The sequence below is a fragment of the Rhineura floridana genome, chromosome 1 (genome assembly GCF_030035675.1).
Source record: "Rhineura floridana isolate rRhiFlo1 chromosome 1, rRhiFlo1.hap2, whole genome shotgun sequence".
NCBI lineage: Eukaryota > Metazoa > Chordata > Lepidosauria > Squamata > Rhineuridae > Rhineura > Rhineura floridana.
In genome coordinates, this window is record NC_084480.1 from 236,424,609 (window position 1) to 236,439,518 (window position 14,910).

Here is a 14,910-nt window from a genome sequence, read left to right on the forward strand (position 1 = left end):
TAATTTATTTGCAATTATTCGAGGCGGTTCATCCCTTAAACCAATGCCTGGTTGCCATACAAAACTGGACTAATAGGAATAAACTAAAACTTAATCCAGAAAAGACGGAGGTTCTGTTAATTGGACAAAAACCGTCCCATGAAATCAAAAACCTACTTACCTTAGACGGGGTCTCACTCCCTTTGAAATCCCAAGTTTGGAGTTTGGGCATTATCTTAGATTCCGCTCTGACCCTTGAACCTCAAATTGCAACAGTATCTAGAAGTGCTTTCACTCAATTAAAACTAGTCCTTCAACTCCGTCCTTTTTTAGGAATGTTGGACTTGAAGCAAGTGACACAGGCTCTTGTGACCTCAAGACTGGACTATTGCAACTCTCTTTATATTGGACTATCTGCAAGATCACTTCGCCCACTTAAGCTGATACAGAGCGACGGCAAGAATGCTGACCAGAGCAGGTCCACAAACACACACCACACCTCTTCTTTATCAACTTCATTGGCTTCCGATCTCATTCCGTCATCAGTTTAAAATTTTAGTATTAACTTTCAAAGCTCTAAATGGTTTAGCACCAATATATTTATCAAATCGTATTCTGGAATTTAAACCTCAGCGACCAACAAGAATACCTTTCGAACACTCTCTTATCATCCCATCCACCTTTATAATCCGCCGTGCCAATACTAGAAATAAAGCCTTCTCGACCATAGCGCCCATCCTATGGAATAATCTTCCACCAGAGATCCGACGTTCTTCTTCACTCATGGACTTTCGCCGTCAGTTAAAAACGTTTTTGTTTCTTCTAGCTTTTAAACATTTAATAGTTAATTGATTTTTTAATGATTTTATTGTACTCTTATTATTTTATATTAGATTGTATTGGACATTGTTTTTTGTTCGCCGCTCTGAATTCTATGAACTAGGGCGGGGTATAAATTATTAAAATAAAATAAATAAATAAATAATAAATCTTTGCATTTGAGGACCTTTTCCAGTTCTCTCATAACTGTCCTTCCCAGTCCTAGCCTTCTTCTGATTTCTGAACTATTGTCTCCATTTTGGTTAATGACTGTGCCAAAGTATTGATAATCCTTGACAAGTTCAATGTCCTCATTGTCAACTGTAGTTACATAAATCTTGTTACTGTGAATAAGAAAACTGCAGTGCACCCAAAGTGCCACTATATGGTGCTGTTGAGTGCACTTGAGTCACTGTATCTCAGCAAATGAGATATTTGACATCTTCCAGCCCAAACTTCTCTTATCTGCTGCAACAACAGACACAAATCAGACAACCGCCTGTACTGAGTATCCTGCTCAGTTAATATGAATGTAGGCAATTACCACATATAGCCCCTGCGTTTAGTCTGTAGAGACCACAGTTTTTTTTAATGAAATTCATCACCTGATGAAGATAACACACATGAAGCAACCCTTAGTACTTGCATTTGAGGTGGATGCTACACATTTGACAGAAGCTCAACTGCATGCTTAATTGCAGTTTGCCAAACAGAATTAGTGTACCTCAACTGACCAGGGCATCCAGGCTGCGCTTCCCTCATATAGCGTGTGTTCCTGGTCTCCTGCAACTTTGCTGCGCTTGTAGTGGCCATTAGTTGCTGCTCAATTGATGCCCCTTAAACAAGGTGAATGTCGCACCCTCCACGGGACTACCTAAGACTATTGAGGGAACACAGCAGGGTTACTCAGACCAAACAGTTAATTTACAGTTCCATATACATCAGAAGGTGTCATTCTTTTTGGAAATGCGTCAAGGTGGACTGCTCTTCCATCTGTAAATCATTTATATCCTTCTCTAGAGAGACCACTGAATCATCATGCACATTCTGTTGCATCTCAGTGGTTTGCCTCCAAACCTCTGTACCATCAGCCTCAGTGTTGTACCTCTAGCCACAACCTGTGGGTCTGGTGAAGCATTGTCACATGTTTTCTGTTGCCCCTGCTGGTCATAACGATATTGTCTAGCTGACCCAAATGAACACTGTGCTGAAATGTATTGGAAGTTAACCAATTATTCACTGATGCAGGGTGGTTGTGTAATTTGCTGCATTTGTGCAGTGCTACTTGCAAACACTGACAAAATGCAGTAGTTCTGCAGAAATGTCATCCACTAGGGCTCTTGTAATGTGACTAAATGCAGCAGGACTTAAATAGATCAATTCCACTTGCTGAAGTTCCTGATTGGAACAGGAGGTGGCAGCAGAGGCCATATTAGAAGAGTGTGCTGGATCCTTATGGTGTTGCTGCTGCTTATGTGCATTAACCAAGACTCTAAGATGCTGTTCGGGGTTTAACACAGACATTATACCTAGAGTGCTCTGAGCAAAAAGAAGTGACGGACCTGGAACTCCTCCTCTGAGAGCACTTTCTCATTTACTGTCATCCACTGCTGGCTTTCCTCTCCCACATAAAGTGCCTTTCTGCACTGTAATGACGACGCTGGTAAGACTGCTTCATTAATGCTCTCACATTATTTTCAGCAGCACAAATGCTCCCTGATTGCTCTGCCACTGCATTGCTGACAGGGTAAACTGTATTCTTAGTTTTTCCCCACACATTTCCGCCCTGATTGGTCTGCTGCTGCATTGCTTACAGGGTTAACTTTATATTTCGTTCTGGCAACATGTTTCTTTCCTGATTGTTCTGCTACTGCATTGCTTACAGGATTAACAGTGCTTTGCTGAAGATTATTGGCCTCTCTCTGTGGTACTGCAAGAGTGAATGGGCCATGCACTGACTGCGAGCTGGTTTGTTGTTGAGTAAAATGGCGGCTGCTTCCATGTGCACGGCTGGTCTTTTTAACCGTCATCTTACCGGAGCGGGATGTAGGCGCTTCTGCACCAACTGCTCCTGCTACTTTGTGCGCTGACTTTAATTTTCTAGAAAGCTGTGAGGAGACTTCATTGTGATCCCTAGGCATTTTGCTGCTAGTAGGAGAGGTGAGGTTTTTTGGGGTGTGTAGTATTTTCCTTTCCCCGATTTTTTTTTTTTTAAACAAAGTACACCAATGAATTCATTAACTGTGAGGGAAATCAGTTAAACTTATCAAGTAATCACCAGGATAATTAATTCAGGAAGTTAAATTATCTAGAAATTAATTAACAGACAACAACGGACACTCATCAATCACTCGAAAACCCTCTCACCAATTCATTGAAAAATTGTCTAACAAATCTCCCACACACATTCACACAATTAATTTACAATTTTAACGAATAAAATAAATTTAAGTAAGGATATAACTAGTCAGACTGAAGAGCAAGGTGAATAACAGTACTGCTCAAGCAAGGCAGGAAAAACAAACTAGCATTCCGTGGGAGGGGCTGTGGCAACAGTCTGTTTGGAGTGTTAACTCTTTCCTGCCTCAAGCACTAGCAGCGGAAGACAATACCCACTTGGGGGTGTCCTGGTGCCCACTGGAAAAAGAGAAGGCTGCGTAATCAAGGTGGTGTGGAGTGTAAATCAGAGTTTTTGTTAAGGGGACAGTGAAAAAGTGTGATGTATTTTGCAAGGTTGTAGAGGGATTAACAACATGACTTGGTGATGGTGAGCAGAAAGAAGAATCAAAGAAAGCTAAGACTTCCCTGAACAAGAAAGTAAATTATAGTATCTTCAATACATAGTATGCATAAGCTTAGAAAGGTTTGAAGGAAAGACAAGACGTTCACCCTTGGACATACTGAGTGGCAGAACCATCAGACAGGTAGTTGAGATGAAGAACTGGATTGTGGGAAATATTCAGAAATATTTTTCAGAGATAAAATTCAGAGACCCCTAGAGATTGGGGTCAATCAGCATGTAAGCTGGTTCTGAGGGCCATGGGACTCACCCATGCTACAGAGAAAGAGAGAGAGAGAGAGAACAAGAACACATAGCAAGGAATTACAAATAGATTAATGAGAGAGATGAACTGAGATGGGAAACACAGGAAAAACTTCCCTTAGCAGAAACACTGAATGAGTGTTTAGACAAGTAGGAAGAAAGCCAGCTGGACTGAGTCTTGGAAACTTAAGAATCACATCAGGCAGAAGAAAGCGGTCAACTGTTTCATAGGTAGCAGAGAGAAGGGCAACAGCACCATTAGATTGCCAATTTCAAGATCATTAATGACAAATCTGGGGACAGGTTGTAAGAGGACTTCCAGAATACAAGTATGTTGACTTTGGTAAAACAATAGAAGTCAGAACTACAGTGCAGTCAGCCTATTGCATTATGCAGGCCTCTCACAACTATATTATCTGCAATAAGGCTAATCAACTACAACTCCTCCATTCCAGTTCCCTAGAACCCTTGCTTCTGAAAGTTGCTTTGGGTATAACACAACAAAATTCTACCACACAGCCACCATGACCACTGTGGAACAACATTGGCCCTCTGCTCATGTGGAAGCCAAACAAAGGTGCTGGTTGCACATATTATGGAACCAGCACTGCAATCACTTATAAGTAGCTGCTTATCAAGAGATGGTTGTACAAGCTGCTGTACTTACTGCATGAATAACAAGCCTGACCGGCACTCTAGCACGACTCTTGTTGCTCAGTTTCAGTGGGAGAGCTTTCCAGCTACCAGAAGGCATATCACCAAAGTCAAGATGGTTTGTCTTTCCTGCTTCCACCTAATATTAAAAGGGGGTGGGGGAGAGAAAAATATAATTGCTTTAAGGACTGAGGCATAGACCGTCATGTTTATTTGTATGGAGAAGTAAATATATGTCACTAAAGCAGACAAGAGATTCTAGCTGTGCTCCTTCCTGGTGCGGTCTGGCTATGCTTTCTTACTGCAAATAGAATTAATTAGCCACACACAAAAAAGGCAGGGAGGGAGAAACATCAACATCTGAACTGTTATTAAAAATTGGTCATTGCATACATCTGAACTGGAGAATCTCAGGCCCAGAAGTCTAATGTGGCCCTCAAGCCCCTCAGAACTGTCCTCAAGCCACAGCTCCTCTTGGTCCTGTTTTACACCCTCCTTACATGTTTTTGCCTAGACAGAATGTGCTCTTGAACTCCAATAATCCCTCTTGTTAGCCTAGACAGAGAATATAGAGGAGCATGTAAGTGTGTGTATAGAGACAAGCCTGCTGTACAAAGATAAAATTAGAATGTTTTGCTACACTAATCTTTGCCTCTGACCATATATACTTTGGCTACTGGAAGACCAATATGAGAGCCAGTATTGTGTAGTGGTTAGCATTGGACTAAGACCTGGGGGACCAGGAGTCAAGTCCCCACACAGCCATGAAGCTTGCTGGGCAACATTGGGCCAGTCACAGTCTCTCAAGCCTAACCTTCCCCACAGGGTTGATGTGCGGATAAAATGAACAGGGAGGAAAACCATGTATGCCACCTTGAGCTCCTTGGAGGAAAGGTGTGATGTTGTTGTTATATGCCTTCAAGTCGACTACGACTTATGGCGACCCTATGAATCAGCGACCTCCAAGAGCATCTGTCATGAACCACCCTGTTCAGATCTTGTAAGTTCAGGTCTGTGGCTTCTTTTATGGAATCAATCAATTTCTTGTTTGGTCTTCCTCTTTTTCTATGCCCTTCTGTTTTTCCCAGCATTAATGTCTTTTCTAGGGAATCATGACTTCTCATGATGTGTCCAAAGTATGATAACCTCAGTTTCATCACTTTAGCTTCTAGTGACAGTTCTGATTTAATATGTTCTAACACCCAATTATTTGTCTTTTTCGCAGTCCATGGTATGTGTAAAGCTCTCCTCCAACACATTTCAAATGAGTTGATTTTTCTCTTCTCCGCTTTTTTCACTGTCCAACTTTCAAATCCATACATAGAGATCAGGAATACCATGCTCTGAATGATCCTGACTTAGCATTCAGTGATACATCTTTGCATTTGAGGACCTTTTCTAGTTCTCTCATAGCTGCCCTCCCCAGTACTAGCCTTCTTCTGATTTCTTGACTATTGTCTCCATTTTGGTTAATGACTGTGCCAAGGTATAGATAATCCTTGACAAGTTCAATGTCCTCATTGTCAACTGTAAAGTTACATAACGCTTCTGTTGTGATTACTTTAGTCTTCTTGATGCTCAGCTGTAGTCCTGCTTTTGTGCTTTCCTCTTTAACTTTCATCAGCATTCGTTTTAAATCATTACTGGTTTCTGCTAGTAGTATGGTATCATCTGCATATCTTAAATTATTGATATTTCTCCCTCCAATTTTCACACCTCCTTCATCTTGGTCCAACCCGCTTCCCATATGATATGTTCTGTGTATAGATTAAATAAACAGAGGAATAAAATACACCAGTCTCACACCCTTTCCAACTGGGAACCAATTGGTTTCTCCATATTCTGTCCTTGCCTCTTGTCCACCGTATAGGTTGCACATCAGGATAACTAGATGCTGTGGTACCCCCATGTCTTTTAAAGCATTCCATAGTTTTTCATGATCTACACAGTCAAAGGCTTTGCTGTAGTCTATAAAGCACAGGGTGATTTTCTTTTTGAAATTCTATGTTCCATTCCATTATCCAACGTATGTTTGTGGTATGATCTCTGGTGCCTCTTTCCTTTCTAAATCCAGCTTGGACGTCTGGCATTTCTCACTCCATATATGGTAAGAGCCTTTGTTGTAGAATCTTGAGCATTACTTTACTTGCATGGGATATTAAGGCAATAGTTCGATAATTACTGCATTCCCTGGGATCTCCTTTCTTTGGAATTGGGATGTATATGGAAAGCTTCCAGTCTGTGGGCCACTGTCTGGTTTTCCATATTTCTTGCCAGATTTTTGTCAAACTTGGTATAGATTCAGTCTCAGTACCTTGCAGCATCTCTATTGGTAAACCATCTATTCCTGGTGATTTGTTTCTTCCAAGTATTTTAAGAGCAGCTTTCACCTCGCATTCTAAAATTTCTGGTTCTTCAACATATGGTTCTTCCATGAATGAATCTGTCATCCTGGCATCTCTTTTATAGAGTTCTTCAATGTACTGCTTCCATCTTCCTTTTATTTCATGTCAGTCAGTATGTTCCCCTCCTGATTATTCAACATCCCTAGTCTTGGTTTAAATTTCCCTTTCATTTCTCTAATCTTTTGGAATAGGGCTCTTGTTCTTCCCTTTTTGTTGTCCTCTTCTATTTCTATACAATAACTATTGTAATACTTCTCTTTGTCCCTATGTACTAGCCATTGTATTGCTGCATTTAGGGTTCTGACCATGTTTCTATCTCCTTTTGCTTTTTCTTTCCTTCTCTCTTTAACCATTTTAAGAGTTTCTTCAGTCATCCATTGAGGTCTTTCTCTCTTTTTAACTAGAGATATTGTCTTTTTGCATTCTTCCCTGATAATGTCTCAGACTTCACTCCATAGTTCTTCTGGTTCTCTGTCAACTAAGTTTAAAACATCAAATCTGTTCCTTATTTGATCTTTATACCAGTAGGGCCTTGCTTTGTCAGCACCCTGCTTTTTGGCATTCCACTAATATGGCGGCGCCAGCGGAGCAATCAGCTGTAGCGTGGGGAGCTCCAGCCGCCATGCTCCAGCTGACAGTGATCAGCTGTAGTGCGCGAGCTCCCAACGCTACAGCTTACCACTGTCAGCTGCAGTGCAGTGGCTGAAATACAGTAGAGCCCCACTTTCTGGCGGTTTTTGCTTTTCGGCGGGGGACTGGAATGTAACCTGCCATATGAGTGGGGCACTACTGTATTCTTCTGGGATGTTATTTAAATTGTATTTTGGCATTATGATTGCTTTGTTGTCCTTCTTTAGCTTTACTCTGATTTTTGATACGACCAGTTCATGATCCGTACTGCAGTCTGCTCCTGGTCTTGTTTTCGCAGAAAGTATGCAACTTCTCCGTCTTCTGCTACCAATTACATAATCAATTTGATTCCTATATTGACCATTTGGTGATGTCCACGTGTAGTCGTTGTTTTGGTTGCTCAAAAAAATGTGTTCGCAAGAAACAAATTATTGGCTTCACAGAATTCAGTAAGTCTTTCTCCTGCTTTCTTTTAGTCTCCTAAGCCCCATTTCCCCACAATTCCTAGTTCTTCTCTGTTCCCTACTTTTGCATTCCAGTCCCCCATGATTATCAGCACACCTTGTTTTGGTGTGTGATCAATTTCTTCCTGTACTTCTGTGTAAAATCTCTCCAATTCTTCTTTTTCTGTGTTTGCTGTTGGAGCATAGACTTGGATGATGGTTATGTTAATAGGTTTCCCGTTTTATCTCATTGATATCACTTGCTCAGACCTTGCGTTGTAGCTTCTAATTGCTTTTGCTACATCACTTCTCACTATTAAAGCAACCCCATTTCTTCTTCATTTCTCATTTCTGCATAAAATATTTTGGAGTTGCCTGATTGAAAATGTCCCATTCCCATCCATTTTAATTCACTCACATGAAGTATTGTAACGTTGATATGTTTCATTTCTTGCTTGACAATTCCTAACTTTCCCTGGTTCATGCTTCTCACATTCCATGTTCCTATTGTGTGCGTCGTACAACTCCGGACTCTCCGTTCGTATCTGTGCGCATCAGCCTCTGGGCTTCCTTTCCGCTTTGACCCAGCTGCGTCATTAGTCACAGCGCTACTCGTACTTTTCCTTTGTTCTTCCACAGTAGCTCGGTGAGTACCTTCTGACCTGGGGGTCTCATCTTCCAGCACTACCTCGTGTTGCATTTTGGACACTCTGTTCATACGGTTTTCGTGGTAAGAGGTATTCAGAGGTGGTTTACCATTGCCTTCCTCTGAGTTTGGATGTGTCTTAGTCTGGTGTCTCAGCTTTGACCATTTCGACATGGGTGCCCCTGCTAGGAGTCTAGCCTCTTGGTCTAGACCCCTGATGGCATTGCTCTCAGCTTCTTCAACACTCTCAAACCCCCTCACCACATTAAGAAGTGCATCCTAGAGGGTGTGTGATATAAATCTAATTAATTAGTAACACTACAGCCCTCAGGCTAAAAAATGTTCCCCACCCCTGGTGCAAATGGATAATTAATAAATGTGGTTAGGCTTAGAGAGGATTGAATACCTTACAATAAAATTATTAAAAACCAGAGTATTTTTATTTGACACCTAGCATATTTGACACCTGGAGCGGATTATTTTTTAACACCCCCCTCCTCTATATGACAAAATTATTTTCAGTAATAATCATGAAATGAAACGAATAATAATAACGGCCCCAGCCCCTCCCCCACGGGCCAGATGTGACAAAGAAACAGACTGCCACTGGCTGTGGGGGCTCCACAGAAGCTGAATGGGAGGCCCTCACCGTATCTGCTGGTACAGGCAGGCTGCAGCGGCTACAGGAGAAGCCCTCTGAGAAGTGGTTGTGAGCAGGCGAGGCTAGGGGTGTGTCGGGGAAACAGTGACGAGGGCAGGGCGGTGAGTGGTGGCTGTGTCAAGGTTGCCCCGCTTGCTTGCGGGGAGTGTGAAAGAGCCCTGCAGCTGGATCAGGCCAGTGGCACCACCTAGCCTGCCCCGCTGTTGTCTCATGGCCAACCAGACACCTGCAGGGACGTTCGCAAGCAGGGCCAGGGAGCAGTGCAATGGCCCTCTCATCTGGCAGCTGGGGGCGCCGCTGAGCAGACAGGTGGGCAGGTGGCAAATGAGCCCGGCCGCCGAAGCACCTACCTGGCTGGAGGGAGGGGCCTGGCATGCTCCTGCTCTCTCCACCCCGGCACCCGGCGCCTGCCTTGCTCTGCTGGCCTGAGGGCGGCCTCTCTTGGGGCAGGCAGGGAAGGGGAGAAGGAGACGGAGGGCTACAGCGAACGCTGCTGCCAGGCGGCCGATGGAGGGAGCACAGAGCCGCACTTGGTGAGGGGTGCCATGGAGGAGCCTCTGGTGCAGCCCCACAGGTGTGGGATGTGAGCTGCGCTGCTGGCCCCCTTCCTCGTAGCCAGCCAGCTTGCTATGGGGCTGCCGCGGAGGCGTTCCTGCCTGTGCCGCTGAAAAGAGCCACTGGAGGCCCAAGGGAGCCGCTCTGTTGTTTGCCGCCACCCCCTTATTGCCTGTACCCGGGGTGGACCACTCCCACCGCTCCGTCCTTGGTACGGCACTGACTAGGACATAGGAAGCTGTCATATACCAAGTCAGTCCATTGGCTCATCTCACTCAGTATTGTCTACTAACTGGCAATGGCTCTCCAGGGTTTCAAACAGGGATCTTTCCAGCCCTGCCTGGAGATCACAGAATCATAGAACAGTAGATTTGGAAGGGGCCTATAAAGCCATCTAGAGGCTGAACCAGGGACTTTTTATATGCAAAGCAGGTGCTCCACTACTGAGCTACAGTCCCCTCCCTGATTATGTATTCATCACAACTGTGAATATGAATTATGTATTTATCAGGATTTTTACCTCAATATCAGGATTTTCAGCAACTGCATTCACAATCACTCTAGCTGCTAAAGCCTGTGCCTGGACTATTGTATCTGCATCTGCAGAAAATGGCCAAGAAGCAATATTCAGTACACACTGGAAGACTCCTGCTTGACAGGGTAAAAACAGCATTTTTAGTTCTTCTGTAGTACAAGGTCCTATGACAGCTTTGTTCTTAAACAGGAGGCATCTGTGTTTCAGAGGTTCCATCTACAAAAAAAATATACAAAAACCAAATGTTCAGGACAAAGTCAAGTAATTTCAGTATAGAGGTGTAAAATAAATGCAAAAATATATCAAGACATTTATATTTCTGCAACGGGCATGTCCAAATCTTGTCTACCATTCTGCTGCCCTGCAATAGTGGTGGATGCTCTGAAATGGAACATAGGAATGAGAGTTTAAGCACAACAATTTTTGATAAGTGTTTGAGAAACAGGATATAGGGGGAGAGCCTTTAGGTCTACCATATTTTATGGACAAATGATATTAAAAATTAGAGATTCAGCCAGGCTTCCATGATGAGATTTCAATTAATAACTTTCTAGTACTTTTGAGGGCTGGCAGGAAGGCCCCATTCTAGTTTTGAATAACGCTTACTTAGAAAAATAATGTTTAAAAATACACATAATATATATAAAGATTCAGTACGTACTTTTTCACCATCAAGCATAATACTAAGGAGGCCAATGCTGACCTGTAGCCACCGTTCAGATGGATTAAGAATACTAAGGACTGTGTGCGATGTCAGTCCCACACAACAAGCATGAGGGAATGTTACTTCTTCTGGGACTTTTACATGCTCTGAGAAAGAACAAAAAAATATCAAATAAATTGATTTATTTCAACTTCATATTTTGGCCAGCATAAAAACATAACTAAAATATAGGAGCTGAATCCAATGCCATGCAAGCAGAGTTCTGCTCATGAAAAGGATTCCCCTTCTCCTCCTCCCGCAAAGGTCCTCTGAAAGGTCCACCAACCTCCTGGAGCAGATGCTGGGGACGTGCAGAGGGAGGAGACAAAAGAGCAAATCCATTGTCTGAGTGGAAATATGTGCTGTTCACACAGATATAGTTGGACACATCCCTAATTGTTTTTTAAAAATCCACACTAATTTGTTAGTCATAATAATGCCGTCTCTGCTTTCAAGAAGCATAACCTTAGGTTGAACTGTAAATATTTTTATACAAGTTACAGACTGGAAAAAAACCTGAATATTTTCAGCATACACAGCAATGTTTTGCCTAGAGAACATTTATTAGCAAATACTACTATGGTGTATCTCTTGGTGGCAACCATTAAATGGAAATTCCAGCTAGGCTATCCTTCTGCAAAACATATTTAAAAAACAATTACTATGTGGGCTAGTAAAATATTTTCAGCTAGTATAGACCAAGAATAAAATGGTAATGCTGTGTAAGTTCCTGGCACATACTTACCTGCTTTACAATACAGCACACATGCTAAAGACAACTACATGGGATGTTCTGAAAAGCTGTTTAGAAATATTGCTGTGATATTCTTTGGATTTGTCCTGGTTGACACCTTATGAGAGAATGGTCTGGTTCTCATATCATGCTAAGCTTGTGGTTCCCAAACTATCCCCCCCACAGATCACTTAAAAATTGCTGATGGTGTTGGTGGACCACTTAATGATTTTTCTGTCTGTTGTAGCAGTTACAACGCACTATGCTAGACGCAGTATGATTTTTGTTTCTTTATTGCTTCTTTTATTTCTTACATAGTGTTTATTGTATTACAATTTGCATTCCTTAGAATCACAGAACAGTATAATTGGAAGGGTCCTATAAGGCCATAGAGTCCAACCCCCCCTGCTCACTGCAGGAATCCAACTTTAGGCGTACCTGCCAGAATTCAAATTGAAACACAATAAAATACAATACAAGCAATAAAATACAATTAAAACTCAATATGAATATTTAATGTGGACATGTCATGCACCACCTGAATAAAGTTTATGGGCCACTGGTGGTCCATGGACTACAGTTTGGGAACCTCTGTGCTAAACTATAGCTTAGTTTAAAAATTCTGGTTCTGGAAAAGAAGATTATGGTGGCTTTGCTCCTCCCTAACCATTAGGCTGCTGCGCTGAGCTAAGCTATGACTTGGTTTAACGTGTCATCTGAACCTGGGTTTGTGGTTTAGCTTTCTTGGATAAACCACAAGCCGTAAACGAGAAATGGAGAACCTTTGGCCCTCCAGATATTGCTAAAATACAACTTCCATTAGCAAACATAGCCAATAGTCAGGAATGATGGAAAATGGAGTTTAGCAACATCTGGAGGGCAAAAAGTTGTGTAGAACTGCCATAAACCACAGAACAAGCCTTGGCTACAGCATCTGATTAGCCTGGAGAGAGCTAGACCATGAACCAGGGTTTGGATAACAGACTAAGCCAAACCCTAGCTAAGCTCAGTGCAGCACAGAAAACAGCCATGATTTCTTCTCCTGGAGCCAGCACATTCACAGTAAACCATAGTTTGGCTTAGCATGACGTGAACCAGGCTATTCTGTTACAACGTGTCAACCTGGACCAATTCAAAGAATCACACAGCATTATTTCATACCGCTGGCAGGGACAGGGTAATGCATGGTGTGATGTTATGTCACATGTTCTATTCAACTAAACATTACAAAGAAGTGATGAGAAACACAAAGCAACACAGCAACTCCATGTCTTTCATGATGTTTGGTTGGACCCTCAAAAGCATTAAGCTAAGGCAATACAAAAGAATGTACAGTAGGGCCCCGCATTACGGCGTTCCGCTTTAAGGCATTCCGCTGATGCGGCGCCTTTCATTTTCAATTTTAAAGGGTTTTTTCCCCCTTTTGCGATGTTTTGCGCCGTTTTCGCACGACGCGGCCCATTAAAGTCAATGGGGTTCCGCTTTACAGCGGGGTTCCGGAACGGAACCTGCCGTATAAGCGGGGCCCTACTGTAAAAGAACTGAAGATACATTGCTCTGTTATATTTTAGAATGGTTTTATGTGTTTTTAAATTGCACTGATTTTTATCTGTTTTAAAAGAGTATTTGCTATTTTGCTATAACCTGCCCTAGGACCTTATGGTGAAAGGGGATAAAAAATCTTATGAATAAAATAACAATTACCACTTGCACATATTTATGGCTTTGGAAGAATTGTTTCATTAGCTTATCAGTGCAGAACACTGGCAGTACAATTATTTCCATACTGTCAAGTAGTGCAAGAAACCCTAAACCATGCAGTTACTCCCAGCTGGTGGATTGATGGTGCTGATGGAAGAAGTTGCAGCACAGACTGTAGTCCGACGCTTCTCACATTTCTTTTCCCAAACTACCATATTAATGCAAGAGTCAATACTTAGCGTTCCTGAGAACTGGGCAAGAAGTATTATGATAAAGACAAGCTATTGGGAGGAACGGGAAGAGCAGGAGAACAGGACAAGGACATACATTTGGAAAGGCTAGTTAAAAGGACCAACTAGTTAAGCAATTAACATAAATCAGGTTTTTAGGCATACATATTCTTGTGACTTGCAGTTTGGGTGCTAGATACATCTGTTCTTGGTGACCTATTTTTACATTTATGTCCCACCTCTCCTCCAAAGAATTCAAGGTGGCATATACAACTCTCCTCCTCCCCATTATATTCTCACAACCATTATATTCTCACAATCATCCTGAGAGGTAGGATAGGTGGAGAGATTGCGACTGGCCCAAGATCACGCATATGAACCCTTTATGACCATGAATCCTAACCTCCAAGGTCCTAGTACTCCAACACTCTACCTACTACATCACACTGGCTCTCTACTATCCAAACTAAATGCCAATTAAATTAATTTGCAGCAGCATGTGATTGGATTCACTCTGCTCCTTTCCTATTCTACAGGATTGACAGCTTGGAGTACGTGTCTTACAGTATCTCTCCACTCCCATTTCCCATGTGAGCTAAATACCCAATAGTCAGGCAACTGTCCTTTATTAAGAAAGAAGATCTGTGAAAGACGGGGAACAGGCCAGACGAAGTAATATGGGAATTTTGCAATATGAGAGAATTCACAACGTTAGCTTCTAGCAGTAAACCTATTGTTTTTTGTACAAGTATTGCAGTCTTCAACAATATTCTTGCAATTCCGGTATCTGCGCTGTAATCAGTTTTGTGGTGTACCCACCATCTAGCTCCTTAAACCTTGTTTCTATGCCTTGTTCTGTTTTTCCAGTTCTTAATTTCAAAGTTTACTTAAAGAAACTGGCATCTAAATCTAGTTATTGTGAACAAGTTCAAACGGAAAGTTGGACTTACTGTGAAGTGTCCCTCTGGTAAGCAGCAGAGAGTGGAGCAGACAGGAATGGGTTAACTCTCCTAGAGGCAGGGTCAGCCCTATAACGCAAAAGTTTAAGTGGTGGCCGGCCAGAAGGGGAGGAACCTTCTCCCACTCTCCAGTTTGTAACACAGCAGTAAAAAACCTAGTACTGAGCAGCTGGCCATTCCACCTACATGAACTTGAAACTTGAACAGAGGATAC

At 42.3% G+C, this 14,910-nt stretch overlaps 1 protein-coding gene across 1 annotated transcript in view; it reads right to left on the reverse strand.

Moving 5' to 3' along the window:
- The window catches only part of CEP192 (centrosomal protein 192), a 166,290-nt gene that overhangs the window by 89,653 nt on the left and 61,727 nt on the right, over positions 1–14,910 (reverse strand). Inside the window, exons 22-24 of the mRNA XM_061594728.1 lie at positions 11,032–11,180; positions 10,356–10,586; positions 4,509–4,634 (exon numbers count right to left, since the gene is read on the reverse strand). Of these exons, the coding sequence (XP_061450712.1) occupies positions 4,509–4,634; positions 10,356–10,586; positions 11,032–11,180 (506 nt within the window). The remainder of the gene's footprint in view (positions 1–4,508; positions 4,635–10,355; positions 10,587–11,031; positions 11,181–14,910) is intronic.